Source organism: Molothrus aeneus, chromosome 14 (assembly GCF_037042795.1).
Source record: "Molothrus aeneus isolate 106 chromosome 14, BPBGC_Maene_1.0, whole genome shotgun sequence".
Lineage (NCBI taxonomy): Eukaryota > Metazoa > Chordata > Aves > Passeriformes > Icteridae > Molothrus > Molothrus aeneus.
The window spans coordinates 200,256-212,565 of record NC_089659.1 but is presented as its reverse complement, the minus strand read 5'-3'; the positions used below and the strand labels follow the sequence as shown (position 1 = coordinate 212,565).

The 12,310-nt window shown below is 60.5% G+C and overlaps 1 protein-coding gene across 1 annotated transcript; it reads right to left on the bottom strand.

The window, feature by feature from the left end:
* Nucleotides 1-2,863: 2,863 nt before the first annotated feature.
* Nucleotides 2,864-12,106, bottom strand: SHROOM4 (shroom family member 4). Its single transcript, XM_066559770.1, has 10 exons — nucleotides 12,050-12,106; nucleotides 11,245-11,396; nucleotides 9,997-10,128; nucleotides 7,529-9,473; nucleotides 7,269-7,330; nucleotides 6,272-6,871; nucleotides 5,648-6,070; nucleotides 5,378-5,564; nucleotides 4,536-4,808; nucleotides 2,864-4,454 (listed from the first exon to the last, which is right to left on the bottom strand). The coding sequence occupies exons 1-10, from the start codon at nucleotides 12,104-12,106 to the stop codon at nucleotides 4,185-4,187; spliced, it is 4,101 nt and encodes a 1,366-aa protein (XP_066415867.1). The 3' UTR covers nucleotides 2,864-4,184.
* Between the last annotated feature and the right edge of the window lie 204 nt (nucleotides 12,107-12,310).

The following is a 12,310-nucleotide window of genomic DNA, read 5'->3' as shown; positions in this document are numbered from 1 at the left end:
CATTCACCCTGTGGCCACGCACATTTTTGTGCACATACCCACACGCACACCCCACACACATGTGAGCACGTGCACCATTGCCATGCAACCATATGGGCATATGGCGTTACATGGAGGCACGGCCGAGCACATACACAGATGCTGCCACACACTTTAGTTGTACACACACTTCCACATGCACACAAATGTGCTGGCAGCCCAGAGGGCCACCCATGTCCTGAGTGCATCTCCAGCAGGGTGGGCAGCAGGATGAGGGAGGGAGCTTCTCCCTATCTGCTCTACTGTCCTCTGGTGACATGCCCAAGAGTGCTGGCTCCAGATCAGGGGTCTCCAGCACAAGGAGGATGTGCTGCTGTTAGAGTGGGTCAAGAGAACACCACAGAGATGCTCTGAGGGCTGAAAACTATCTACTGTGGAAACAGACTGTGAGATATGGTGTTTTTCAGCCTGTAGAAGACAAGGCTCCAGTAAGACCTTAAAGTAGCATTTCAGGATATCAAGGGGCTTCCAAAAGGAGAGTTTTTCACAGGAGACAGGACAAGGGGCATCAGTTTTAAAGTGACTTATGGTGTGTTTGGATTACACAGAAAGAGGAAATCCTTTTTCATGGGGGTGGTGAGGCACTGGCACAGGCTGCACAGAGAAGCTGTGGCTGGCCGATCTCTAGAAGTGTTCAGTGACAGGGTGGATAGGGCTTGGAGCAACCTGGCATCCCTGGAAGATGTCCCTGCCCTAACCCTAACCCTAACCCTAACCCTAACCCTGCCCATGGCAGGGAGGATTGGACAGAATATCCTTCAATGATCCCTCCCACCCCAAACCTTTCTGTGATTCTGTGGTGTGCATGCATGCAGATAGCCCCACAGAGGTGTGATTGCATAGAGCATGCCCTGGAACATGTGTTGGAGCACACACACATGCATGCACACAGGGGGGTGTGCCACCAAACATCTGGGGAGAGAAACTCTGGCCTCACTTTCCATTCCACAGTGTTGCATGGGCCCCTGCACTCATCTCTCACCCACTACTGCTCTGGGATCCATGCTGGCAGAGCCCCATGTCCCTTCCTTCCTTCTGGGCCATTCTGCCCCAGTGCAGGGACAGGAAGCGCTCTCTTGTCCCTTCCCAATGCATGGCTTTCTCTTTTGGGCTGTAATGGACTGTGGGAGTGAGGGGGGCCTACTATGTGCACCCTACTATGGGGTTTGGACTTTTATGCTCCAGGATTCCCCATCTCCCACATGTGGCAAGGGTCTCTCATTAAAGCATCACTACCTGCCATGTCCTTATCCTTCCCCAGCTCAGGTGTATGGGACATTGTGGGACAGATCTGGGATCTGTATAATGGAGAGATCATCACGATGGGGAGACAGACACCAGGGCCAGGGGCTACCCCACCTTTGTGGGTTCTGTTTGCAATCTGGAGTTTCACAAAGGGATCCCCAGGACACCCCATGCCATGGCCACATCCAGCATTGAGGGTCCCTGTACCCAGCAACCCAGCCATGCCATGCCATGGGCCGACGGTCATACCTGGCAGCAGCTGGAGCTGCATGGAGGGGCAATGGTGTTTTGAATGGGTCATGGGGCACAGTTTCCTTGTGCCTGCAGTTATCCATATGCAAGGGCTTGCAAAGTAGCCCTATGAACTCACACTTATACACATGTGCATGCATTCACATGTGCACATCAGACATAGGACAAGTTCCCCCGTGCATGTGTTCATCTGCACGTGCAGTCAATCGCCACTAACACTTGTGTGCAGCAGCATGCAGCTGTGCCCTGTACACATGCACTCACACACATGGCATGTGTTCGACTATGTGAACATGCGTGCTCAGAGGTGTGTGCATGCATTCACTTATGTAAGAGTTCAGCTGCGCGTGCTCACATGTATGTGCACACATCCATCTGTGTGTACATGTTCACTTGTATGAACTGACATGCACGTGCCTGTATCCCATGCATAGCCATATGCTCACACACACGTTTCCGGCCACTCACCGACAGGCTCCTATGCGCACGCACGTGTATACCCACTGTGCACGTGTGTACCCCACTGTGGGAGTGTGTACCCCACTGTGGGGGTGTGTATCCACTGTGGGGGTGTTTATCCACTATGGGGGTGCGTACCCACTCGCCTACACTCACACTGGCCCCGTGCACTTGTGCTCACCCTGGAGCATCCCCGGTCCCCCTCCCAACATCTGCGCACGCGGCGACCCTACGCCCCCCCCCCCCTCCCCCCCCTCCCCCCCCTCCCCCGCGCGTGTTCGCGCGCACCTGCGCTCCCACACCCACCTGCACGCGCATGCTCCGTCTGAGCACTGGCGACTGGCGCCGCCCAGCGGCCGCCGGCGCCCCTGCGCTGCCGCGGGGTGCCCGGCGCGAAGAGCAGTCCCCGGGGAAGGCACTGGGCACCACCCTGCCGTACCGCGGTGAATCGGGGCACCCCGGTGAATCGGGGCACCCCGGAACAGGCTCAGCAGCAGCAGCACGGCGACATCCCCCTGGGCACGGCCACCCCCCTCCCCGGGGCTGCCCCAAAAGCTCTGGCAGCTATGGCCTGAGATTGCCAGGGAAAACCCTGTATCCACTACCCAAGCGCCGTGACTCCTACATGCATCCCGGCGGAAGAGTCTAGGCACTGACCCTTGCCCCAACTCAGCCTAGGAGCACTGGGAGCAGAAGACACCCTGCCCACAGCTGCACTTCAGGTGTCCCCTGTGCCACGGTGGCATTCAGCTTCCGAGAGCTTGCCAAGCCTTGATTCATCCCAGATAGAGCAATTACCCTCTCCCTGCTCCAGTGCCACTTGTTGGGGCACAGGGACAAACCATGCAAGAGACAGCTGGAACAGAAGTGCAGCTCCTGCTGCTGCTTTACTGTTAGAGATACAATGGCATGCAGGCGCTGGCAGCTCCAGCACAGGGCCCTGTGCAGGGCTGCTGAACCCCACCACGAGAGCAGCATGGCCCCAGGGGGTGCAGTCTTTGGTCCTAGCAATGATCCTGGGGTGGTTGAGATGGAGGGAATGTTGAGGACCCCACTCCTGCCAGGCACCATCCCACAGTACAGCCAGGCAAGTGTGAAGTGTAGTGTTTAACAGGCTAAAGGGTAGCCCAGAGCAGGGGTAGCTGCTGGAGCTCACAGGCAGGCACGGATGCTGCCTGAACCCTGGGCCGGGTTGTCCAGCTATTGGGCCACACCAAAGCACTGCTGCCTACAAGCCTCCCCAAAACGTTTACCCCTCCTGCCCCAAGCTCCTGCTGGTTGCATTAAACCCCTGTGCAAAATCAGTATGAAGGCACCTGCTCATGCCATGGAGACAGGTGGACAGTGGCGGGGGTGACATCTAAGTGCTATTTGTGGCTGTTGCAGCAGAAAGGAGGGGACAGGTACCCCGTTTTGTCCTTAATGTGGTGTTTCCTCTATTAATCGCTCCTGGTGTTGAGCTAGAAGCTACAGGTGAGGGCTGGTTGAGGCTGGGTTGTCTCCATGCCCACAGCATTGGTGACAGAGAGTAGCGCAGGCCTCAGTGTATTTGTCCCAGCATCCATGCCCTGGCAGGGTACTATCCCAAGACACAGGTACACAACACCTACTGGCACTCACCTCGGCCCCCTGTGGTCCCTCAGCCAGCAGGGAGTGGGTTAAGAACCTGCTGGCTGGGGCCATTGTTTCTGACACAATGAGGAGGAAGAGGATGCTGGGGCTGAAATTCCTTCAGCTCCCTCCCCACACAAAGATGGACAGAGCTGGGCAAACAGGACAGCTGGTGAGCACGGTTTAACCCTTTCAGATGCTGCATGAATAGTAGCTGGGGGATGTTTAAGGCATGTGGTGCAGCACCAGATACAAGAGAGGCACTGGTGTCCAGGACAAGTTGGAGGGACCTCATGGGCACAGAAAGACCCATGAGAGTGGCGGTAGCATCCATCCATCTGGTCTTGCTGGGCCACAGACTGCTGAGTGGCCAGAGCCCATGACAGCTCTGTGGCACAACAACTCCTGTCAGAACCTGGACTGGCAACCCCCTCCCCTGCTTGGTAAATCAGAAAAATAAATAAAAGGCAGGGGCTGGAAAGATGAACAGACACAGGGAGAATCCACAAGGGGCTGGATCCTCTTTGGCAGCAATCTGGGATCACAGCCAGGATCCCGGAGGGAGACTGGGTAGGGGGCTAGCAGTCCTTGGAGGCCTGGCCAAGGCTCTCACGCAGGCACCTGAGCTGTTCCTTGCCCAGCTTGATCTTCTCTTCCAGCTCCCTCTGCTCAGCAATGAGGGCTGACTTCATCTTGACAAAGTGCTGGTAGTCCTGGAGGTGCTCGGGGGGCAGGTACCGTGCCACCATGGCACCCACTGCCTCCTCACGCCGCCCCACATGCTCCTTCAGCTCTTTGGCATCCTCCAGCTGTGCGACCAGCAGCCGCTGCTTCTCCCGCAGGGCCAGCTGTGGGAAAGACAGCTGGCATTGGCAAGGCATCCCGCAGCCCAAAACCTCATGGGTGAGGGTCCCCTCCCCCATGCCCACCTTGTCCTCAGCAGGGGCATGCGGCCCAAGGCTGCCCAGGGCAGTTTCCACCCGGGCCAGGCGACCCGAGAGGGAGAGCAGGAGATTGACCACCTTGTCCAGGTCACCCACGAAGAGGCGGTACTTGTCAAACTCCCCTGGGGTGCAGAGGGCTTGCAGGCGAGCAGCCACATCTTCACCTAGTGCCCCATTGGCACTAATGTCCTCTTGCAGCCCCCGTTGTGCCTCCTGCAGCACCACCAGCTTGCGGCTCAGACTCTCAATCAGCTGCAGCTGCCGGAGCAAAGGGGTCAGGGGGAACTGGGGCCACTCCCCATGGGATCAGGGGACTGGCATGGAAGTGTGGGGGTGCTGTGCTGGGGCCGACAGTACACAAGAACCTTGTTGTACCCCAGGTTCCCATGAGCTACTGGCAATTGCCAGTCCCCACAAGAATCTGTCAATGTCTCAGAGTCCATGTGCACCTAATGGATGCCCCCGTCCCTGTGGGTATCGGGGAACATCCCAGCCCCTGCAAACATCAAGCATCTGTAGATGCCACTGGTCCCCACAAGAATTTGGTGAGACTCCCAGGTCCTGCAAGCACCTGACAATGCCCCTGGTCCGTGCAGACATCTGGCAATGCCCCAGGCCCATGTGAGTATATGGTAATGTTCCTGGCACCCACAAGTGCCCAGCAATTACCCCAATGCCCATGAGTGCCTGGTGATGTCCCCAGCTCCCAGGAACAACCAGTGATGCCTCAGTCCCCGTGGGCATCCAGAAATGCACCCAATCTCCATGAGCACCTGGCCAGGACAGTGGGGAACCACAAGGGAATTGTCCCCAGCAGTGTCTTGTACCTTCTTTTCCACCAGCTCATGGTCCACCTCCTCCTCCTCATCCTCCGAGCTCCCCTCCACTACCTCCGGCAGTGCCTTTACCTTGTTGAGTGGCTCAGTTTTGCCCACTGCAACACCAAAGTGCACTGGGAAGGAACTGGAGCTGGCAGCACTCTTGGGAGGCAGCGAGATGGGCTCAAAACCTTGCCTGGGAGACAGAGATACAGCGATAAGCACTGGGGGGGTGTCAGCCTGCCCTTGGTATGGGGCCCGGTGCTGTGACAGCCCTACCTGTCCTGTGCCAGGGCCTCCAGGTGCCAGTCCTGCTGGAGACACTTCCGCCAGGCCTGTCGCTCCCCTACCACCAGCAGCTCACCCATCACCTCACTGGCAGTGCCAGGGGAAGCCAAGGGGGCCAGGACACTGGCCAGGGAATGGTCCCTGACAGCCACGTCCCACAGTCGTTCCTCCGAGTCCATGCAGCGGGGCTGGGGCCAGCTGCCCTGGCAGCTCACCCCCTCCACTGCCCCGGAACTGGGCTTAAGTGCCTCCGGCAGGGCAGGGCCAGAGCCACAATGCAGGGACAGGGAGCACTCACCCACCCCACGGGGACTGGCACAGCCCTGCTCCTGGTTCTGGATGAGCCTTTGGGGCTGCTCCTCCATCTCCCCGGACCGCTTCATCTTTGTCCGCTTCTCCCCGGCTCCTGACACCCTGTCAACACCCACCCAGGGCATGTCAGCTCCCCTGCCCACCCGTGGGGGCAGGGACACTCAGGGCTATGGCCATGCCAGGGAAAGAGGTCGGGGACAGGGACACTCCACAACACAAAAAAACCCCACACGGTGCTCTAAGGATTAGGATGCTCTGATACAAGGGTACAAGAGCCCACCCCCATGCCATGGCACCACTTGCCTGCAAATTTCAGCGTTGGCAGCATCAGGCCCAGGAGTCCTGCGGAGTGATCTGGGGGCCTCAGGTCGGGGCCAGGCACCTGACGGAGCAGGGGGGCAAGCAGTGTGCCCCCAGGACTGGCCTTTCTGCTCCCCGGTGAGGCTCTGTGACCGCTCCCTCACTGCCTCAGCAATGCTGCGGATTGGCATTGGGGCAGCAGAGAAGGCAGAGCCATGCCCAGCACCATCTGGTGGGTGCTGGGATGCCCGACGCTGTCTGTACTTCTCCCAGTTGGGCGGAGGTGGGCGGGGAGGTGGGGGGCCCTTCTTTTTGGGGATGCTGGGAGGGTCCAGCTTGGCACGGAAAAGGTCCTTCTGGTCACAGCCCCAGGGACTGGAAGGTTCCAGGTTGAGATGGCTCTCAGAGAAGGCTCTGCCCCTTAGTGGGCGGTGCACCGGATCCGGGGGGCTCTCAGGGTTGTGGGCCAGGTGATCACTATCCCACAAGAGGTCATGCGTGGATATGGCCCGGTAGCAGGGTGGCCACTCTGGCTCGGTGCTCTCAAGGCAGGTGTGGAATGGGCCAAGCCTTGGGAAACCAGGTGGGTAGCTGGAGAGCTCACTAGGAAGAGAAGGAGGCACCCGTCCTCCCATACACAGTCACCCATCTGGCAGTTCAGGCCCATTTCATGCCCTGCCTCATTTATCCCAGCTAGTCATCCAGTCACACTGGTGGGAGAAGCCCAGGCATATCTGCTGGGCACAGTTCCCCAGAGATGGCCCCAGAACCCTGGGGAAGGGTAAGGAGGGACCACCTTTGCTGTGGACACCTCCTCACACACCCTTGCCCTGTGTGCCTCCTTCTGCCTCAAAGGGCACCAGCCAAGGATGGCCAAGGAAGTATGGGAGGCACTCTCGACATCCCCAGTCAAAATCATGGCAGTCCCCACATCCCCCAGCACAGGTCCCCACTGAGTGGCACACACATCCCAGCACCGTGGCATTTGGCATGGGCTCACCTGATGGACTGGCTGACTTTCCTGGTGATTGCAGGTGGTTCCCACTCATCCTGAGGAAATTCCTGTGTGAGGGGGAAGGCAGTGTGAAATCCATCGCCCAGCACCTCTGTCCCATCCCCATTCAGGTGCAGAAGACTTGAAGGCAGTCTGCAGGGCGAATGGGGGAACAGTACCCCACACCCCAACCCAGGGTCATAGTCCAGGGGTGCAAGGGAGTGTCAGTGCTGCTCCCCAGCACAGTCCCACAGGGCATTACTCACTGGGACGAAAGCTCTCCGGGGGGGCCAAGCATCACTCTCCTCTCGCCCAGGACGGGTAGCTGGGTAGCAGCAGTCAGGGCAGCGCACCCAGGACACAGGATGACAGCGGCATGTGTGGCCACGGGGCCGTGGTGGTGGGCACAGGTCCCCTCCACAGTAGCGGCAGGGCTCAGGGCGCAGGGGAACCCCATAGGAGTAGGAGAAGCCCCGCAGGTAATCCAGCTCCCCTGGCCTCCCCAGTGGCTTGTAACAGTGGGGCTGCTCCCGGCAGCACTCAGCATAGGGGCCAGAAGAGCCAGGGCGGCTGGGTGAGGGTGGGCTGTAGGGCTGGTCCACAGAGAGGCGGCGGACATCCCGGTGCTCAGGGCCAGGGGGCTGGAAGGTGCTGGGATCACCTGCTGGCGACTTGCTGTGCCGGGGTGGTGCCAGTCGGCTGCTCTCCTCAAAGAACCGGCGGCGGTCGGCAAAGGGCAGCAGGACTGCTTCGTCGCTGCCTCGTGGTGGGGAGCTGCAGGCCGCCGGGCCCTGGCTGTAGCCCTCCAGTTCACTGTGGCTGGGCGAGTGTTGTGGCTGCAGCTTGTTTTCCGGGGACCAGCGCCAGCGGCCCCTGGCTGTTGGCACCACCCGCTCAGGGGACAAGGGCCCTTTAGGGGCTGGGTCAGGGGTGGGGATGCCCCGATCTGCAGAGCGGCCAGAGTTCCTGCTCTCCTCACTCAGTGCGGGGCTGAGACACTCAGGCGGGGCAGGTTGTCGCTCTGCCAGTACACTGCCCTCTGGGGGCTCCTCAGTTTCCTCCACTGGCTCCTCACCAGGCGGAGGTGCACCAGGACCCCCCCGGCTCTTCTGCAGCTGGGCTCTGCGCCGCTGGATCTCGTTGCGCAGGCTGGTGGCAAAGCGGTCGCTGCGGCGGCGCATCTGAGCAGAGCGGTGGGGAGGACCCCCAGCCCGCCGGGCCCCTCCCTGGCTCTCCTCCTCCACTGGCCCCTCAGTGCTGAGTACTGGGCTAGTCCCCTGGCCATCTGGCCCGCAGGCTTGCTGCAGCTCAGGGCAGCAGCGGCAGGGTGGTGGGCGGCAGCAAGGCTCTGGGCAGTGTGGGGGATCCTGGGCAGCCCCTGTGGTTCCCCCTTGGCTGCCCTCAGGATGCAGCGGGGACAAGGTCCAGTGTTGCCCACTGGGGGCTGGAGAGGCTCGCCCGCTGTTGGTGCCCAGCTGGAGAGAGCGGAACTGGGAGGCCAGCAGTTGCTCGGGAGCACTGTGACGGTGCGACATGTGGCCCTTGAGAGGGGACAACAATGGGTTGTCACCTGCTGTTGTGGCATCAGGCACTTGGTGCATGCTGTCATCCACGTATGGCTGGTTGTCAGACTCCATGCTCTCCCCCAGGAGTGGCTCAGCTGGGCAGCGGTCCGGGTGGGAGCTCAGCATGTAATACTGGTCAGCAGAGAAACAGTCCTTTGTGGGGTATGGTGCCACTTTCCTCCTACCCACTACTTCTGCCTCCCCATCCCGCTGGCAGAGGAAGGTGTCAGAGATCCACCGGCCCTTGGCATGCAGCATATCCGCTGACACTGAGGCCTGGCACCTGTCCCCTCTGCCAGCTGGGGCTGCACGCAGGCTGTCCCTCCTGACAGGGGGCCGGGGGGGCACTGGTGCCCGCCAGGCCTCAGGGTGCCAGCTGGCAGATGGCTCAGCCCCTGTGGTCAGGTAGCGCCTGTCAGGGGCTTTGCAGGGGCCTTGGAGGCTGGAATCAATGGACACTGCCTCTTCAGGACGGAGAGAGAGGGCGCAGTCAGAGGCAATGGAGCTGGCAGAGAAGGAGCTGTAGGCAGAGTCCCGCTTGCTGTGGTACATGCCCTGGTCAACGGGTGAGGGGTCTCCTTCATAGCAGGCCTGGCTGGGATGGTCCAGGCTCTCCATGCTCCCGATGGAGCTGCTCCGGTCAGTGCTGCAGTGCCAGGACAGTGGGTTCCACTGCAGGGACAGCTTGCTGCTGCCTAGCCCCACGGCAGTGTTACAGGCACCTGCTGCCCCTCATCCAGCTCCACAGAGATTCTAAGGAGCCCATCCCCCCACAAACACCCTCCCTGGGACAACGGAGCACAGGGCAGCACTACCCCAGCCTGCCTTTCACCCCTGGGTTGGGGCCACCATCAAGGCTGCCTGGCACTGGCAAGGGGAACAGGCACAGGGAACACAGGGTGTGTGTGTGACTCCAGCCACTCGAGACCTCCCAGCTCTGGCAGCCGGGGCAGTGGGACTAAGCAGCTCCTGGCTGTCTCCAGCAGAGCCACCGCCCCTTCCTGCCGGGAGACGGGAATTAACAGCCAGGGGAAAGGGTAGCGCAGAATGAGGAGGGATGCCCGAAACTAGCGTGGGACCCCCTATGCCACCCCCACTGCCACAACCCAAGGGGTGTCCTGTCTGCCCTCTCCCTTTGCACAGTCTCATAACTGCCCCCAGGGTCTCACCTGACATCACACCCCGAAGGCCAGGAGAGGCTGAAGGCATCAGCCGGGCAGTGCATGGTGGGGACGTCTGGGCGGCTTTCGGCAAGTTTGGCCACATGCCAGGAATGGGGCCGGAAGACGGGCACGCTCCTCCTGCCAAGAGCAACAGCGGGAAAGGACAAGAATGGGGAGGAAGCCAGGCCAAGGAACCGGGGCTGAAGTCACTTCCTACGGGGTTTCCTGTCTCCCCCAGGCCAGTGCCCGCCCAAAGGGGATGGCAGCAAGGAGGGTCCAGTCCTGCAAGCACCCGGCACTGGGCAAGGGGATCTCACAGCTCACCCAGCTGGCCAGGGCTCCCCAGACTGCAGCATCCCTGTTGCCACATTAACAGGAGACCTAGGACACAGCCCCTGCATAGCCCATAGGCAATGACCTGAGCAAGGCAAGCATCTCTGCTGGGTCTGGATTAGCTCCACCAAGGGACACTGGGGCCACATCTGTCTCCACCGCAAGCCTGACCTTCCCCCTTGTTCTTTTGTCCCTCAGTACCTGCAGCAAGCACCAGCCACATCATGTCTTTGGGAAGGGTCCTGTGCTGGTCTCTGTCCCACCCCTCACAGCATCCACAGGAGTCTCCAGCCCACCCAACAAATGCCACTGCACAGACATGGTCAGAAGCTACCTCCTGTACCTCCCAACTGCCAAGTGCTGCCACATCTACTGACTGGATAAGAGCAGCAAGCTGTGAGGTCAGCACAGGGACTTCCCAGAACCCCCAAACTCACCATGGATGATGCTGAACCCCAGCACAATCCCGTGGGACCCCTGCCCCTTGGGCAGTGCCCTTGCGCCGTCCCTGCCCCTGAGTGCTGCTGGAGCTGGAGTCAGTCAGGATGCAGCCAGGGAATGGATGCAGTTGGAGGAGCTAGGGGGGAAGGGACGGCAAGGCCCAGCCCTGCCTCTCCTTCCTTTCCCAGGCAAGCAGGCAGGCAGGAGGCAGGCAAGCCGGCAGGAAGGGAGAGGAGCGGCCACGCTTGAGGATACCGCCCAGCGAGGGGGTGGTGAGCCCAATGCACTGCCCTGGCTCTGCTGGATGTGGAACCCCCACTTAGGGGGAGTGCTGACAGCAGCAAAGGGGCTGCTCCCCACCCTGTCCCAGAAAGGGGCACCTCCAAGCTGGAGAGAAGGGCACCTCCAGGTTCCTGCCAGTCCCCCAGGCACGTAAAGCCCCACTGGCCCTCCCTGTGTCCCTTCCACAGCACTGCCAACCTGCGAACAACCATCTTCAGAGTGCGGTAGGAGCCCTTGATGAGGATGAGGGCCTCCTGGCGGGATCCGTACAGTGGCGTCCCACTGATGTTCACCAGCTCATCACCTGGCTGCAGCCGGCGGGACAGTGCAGCCTTGCCCCCATCCTCCACCTGGGTGACAGAGAGGGGCATCAAGGGGGGCACAGCCCCCAGAATATCCCAGGGGATGTTCCATGGCCGCCGCGTGTCAGGGGAGAAAGAGGCTTTGGAGAAGGTACCTGAGCCCCAGGCACCACAGAGGGATCTGTGGGGTCAGTCTCTCCCCCTTCTCTGGTCACATGAATTTCTGAGCAAGGGCATCAAGGAGGGGAGAGAAAGAAAAATGTCACATCCCAGCAGATTCCCTCGCAGGCAGCACAAGGGCCCTTTGTCCAGCATGGATGCCAGCCCGCTGCTGCTGCTTCCAACCCCACCCCAGCCTGTCTAGGCACCCGTGGTGATTTTGATGCCCATAGGATGCCATCCTACCCTATGTGCACATAGGAGACAATAGTAGGGGAAGTGCTGAGTCCTGGCACATGCTTACCCTCCCTGACACCCATGGCCAAAATGAACCTGGCACCCTGTATTGCTGTGCTTAGAGGAAGTACAGCCATGGTGCTTCCAGCACGAGATCCTGGCCCATGCCCTCTGCCCTAGCTGGTAGGTGCAGTCCTGGCAGCCCTGGGACAAGCAGTGCCTGGCTGGGCTAGGCAGCATCCATTGCCAGCAATGATCTCTGCCCATCCTGCCACTGCAATGGCCAGGGACTGCCAACTCCATACCACAGGGCTGGCAAGCGACTGGAGCTGCTTCTCCGTGGTGGCAGTAGCACAGGGCATGCAGGTACATGGGGCACGACCTGGGGTGCCCCATGCCCAGTGTGGATGTGGCAAGACCCTATAGCCACCTGCAGGGCAGAGCTAACCTGGCCCCATGCTGGGGCTCCTGCACCCACCCTGCCCATGGGCTCTTCACCCTGCCCAGGTGCTCCCAGGCCTGGCCAGGGAATGAGCTCTGCTCACAGTGCCTGCAGGACCAGTTTG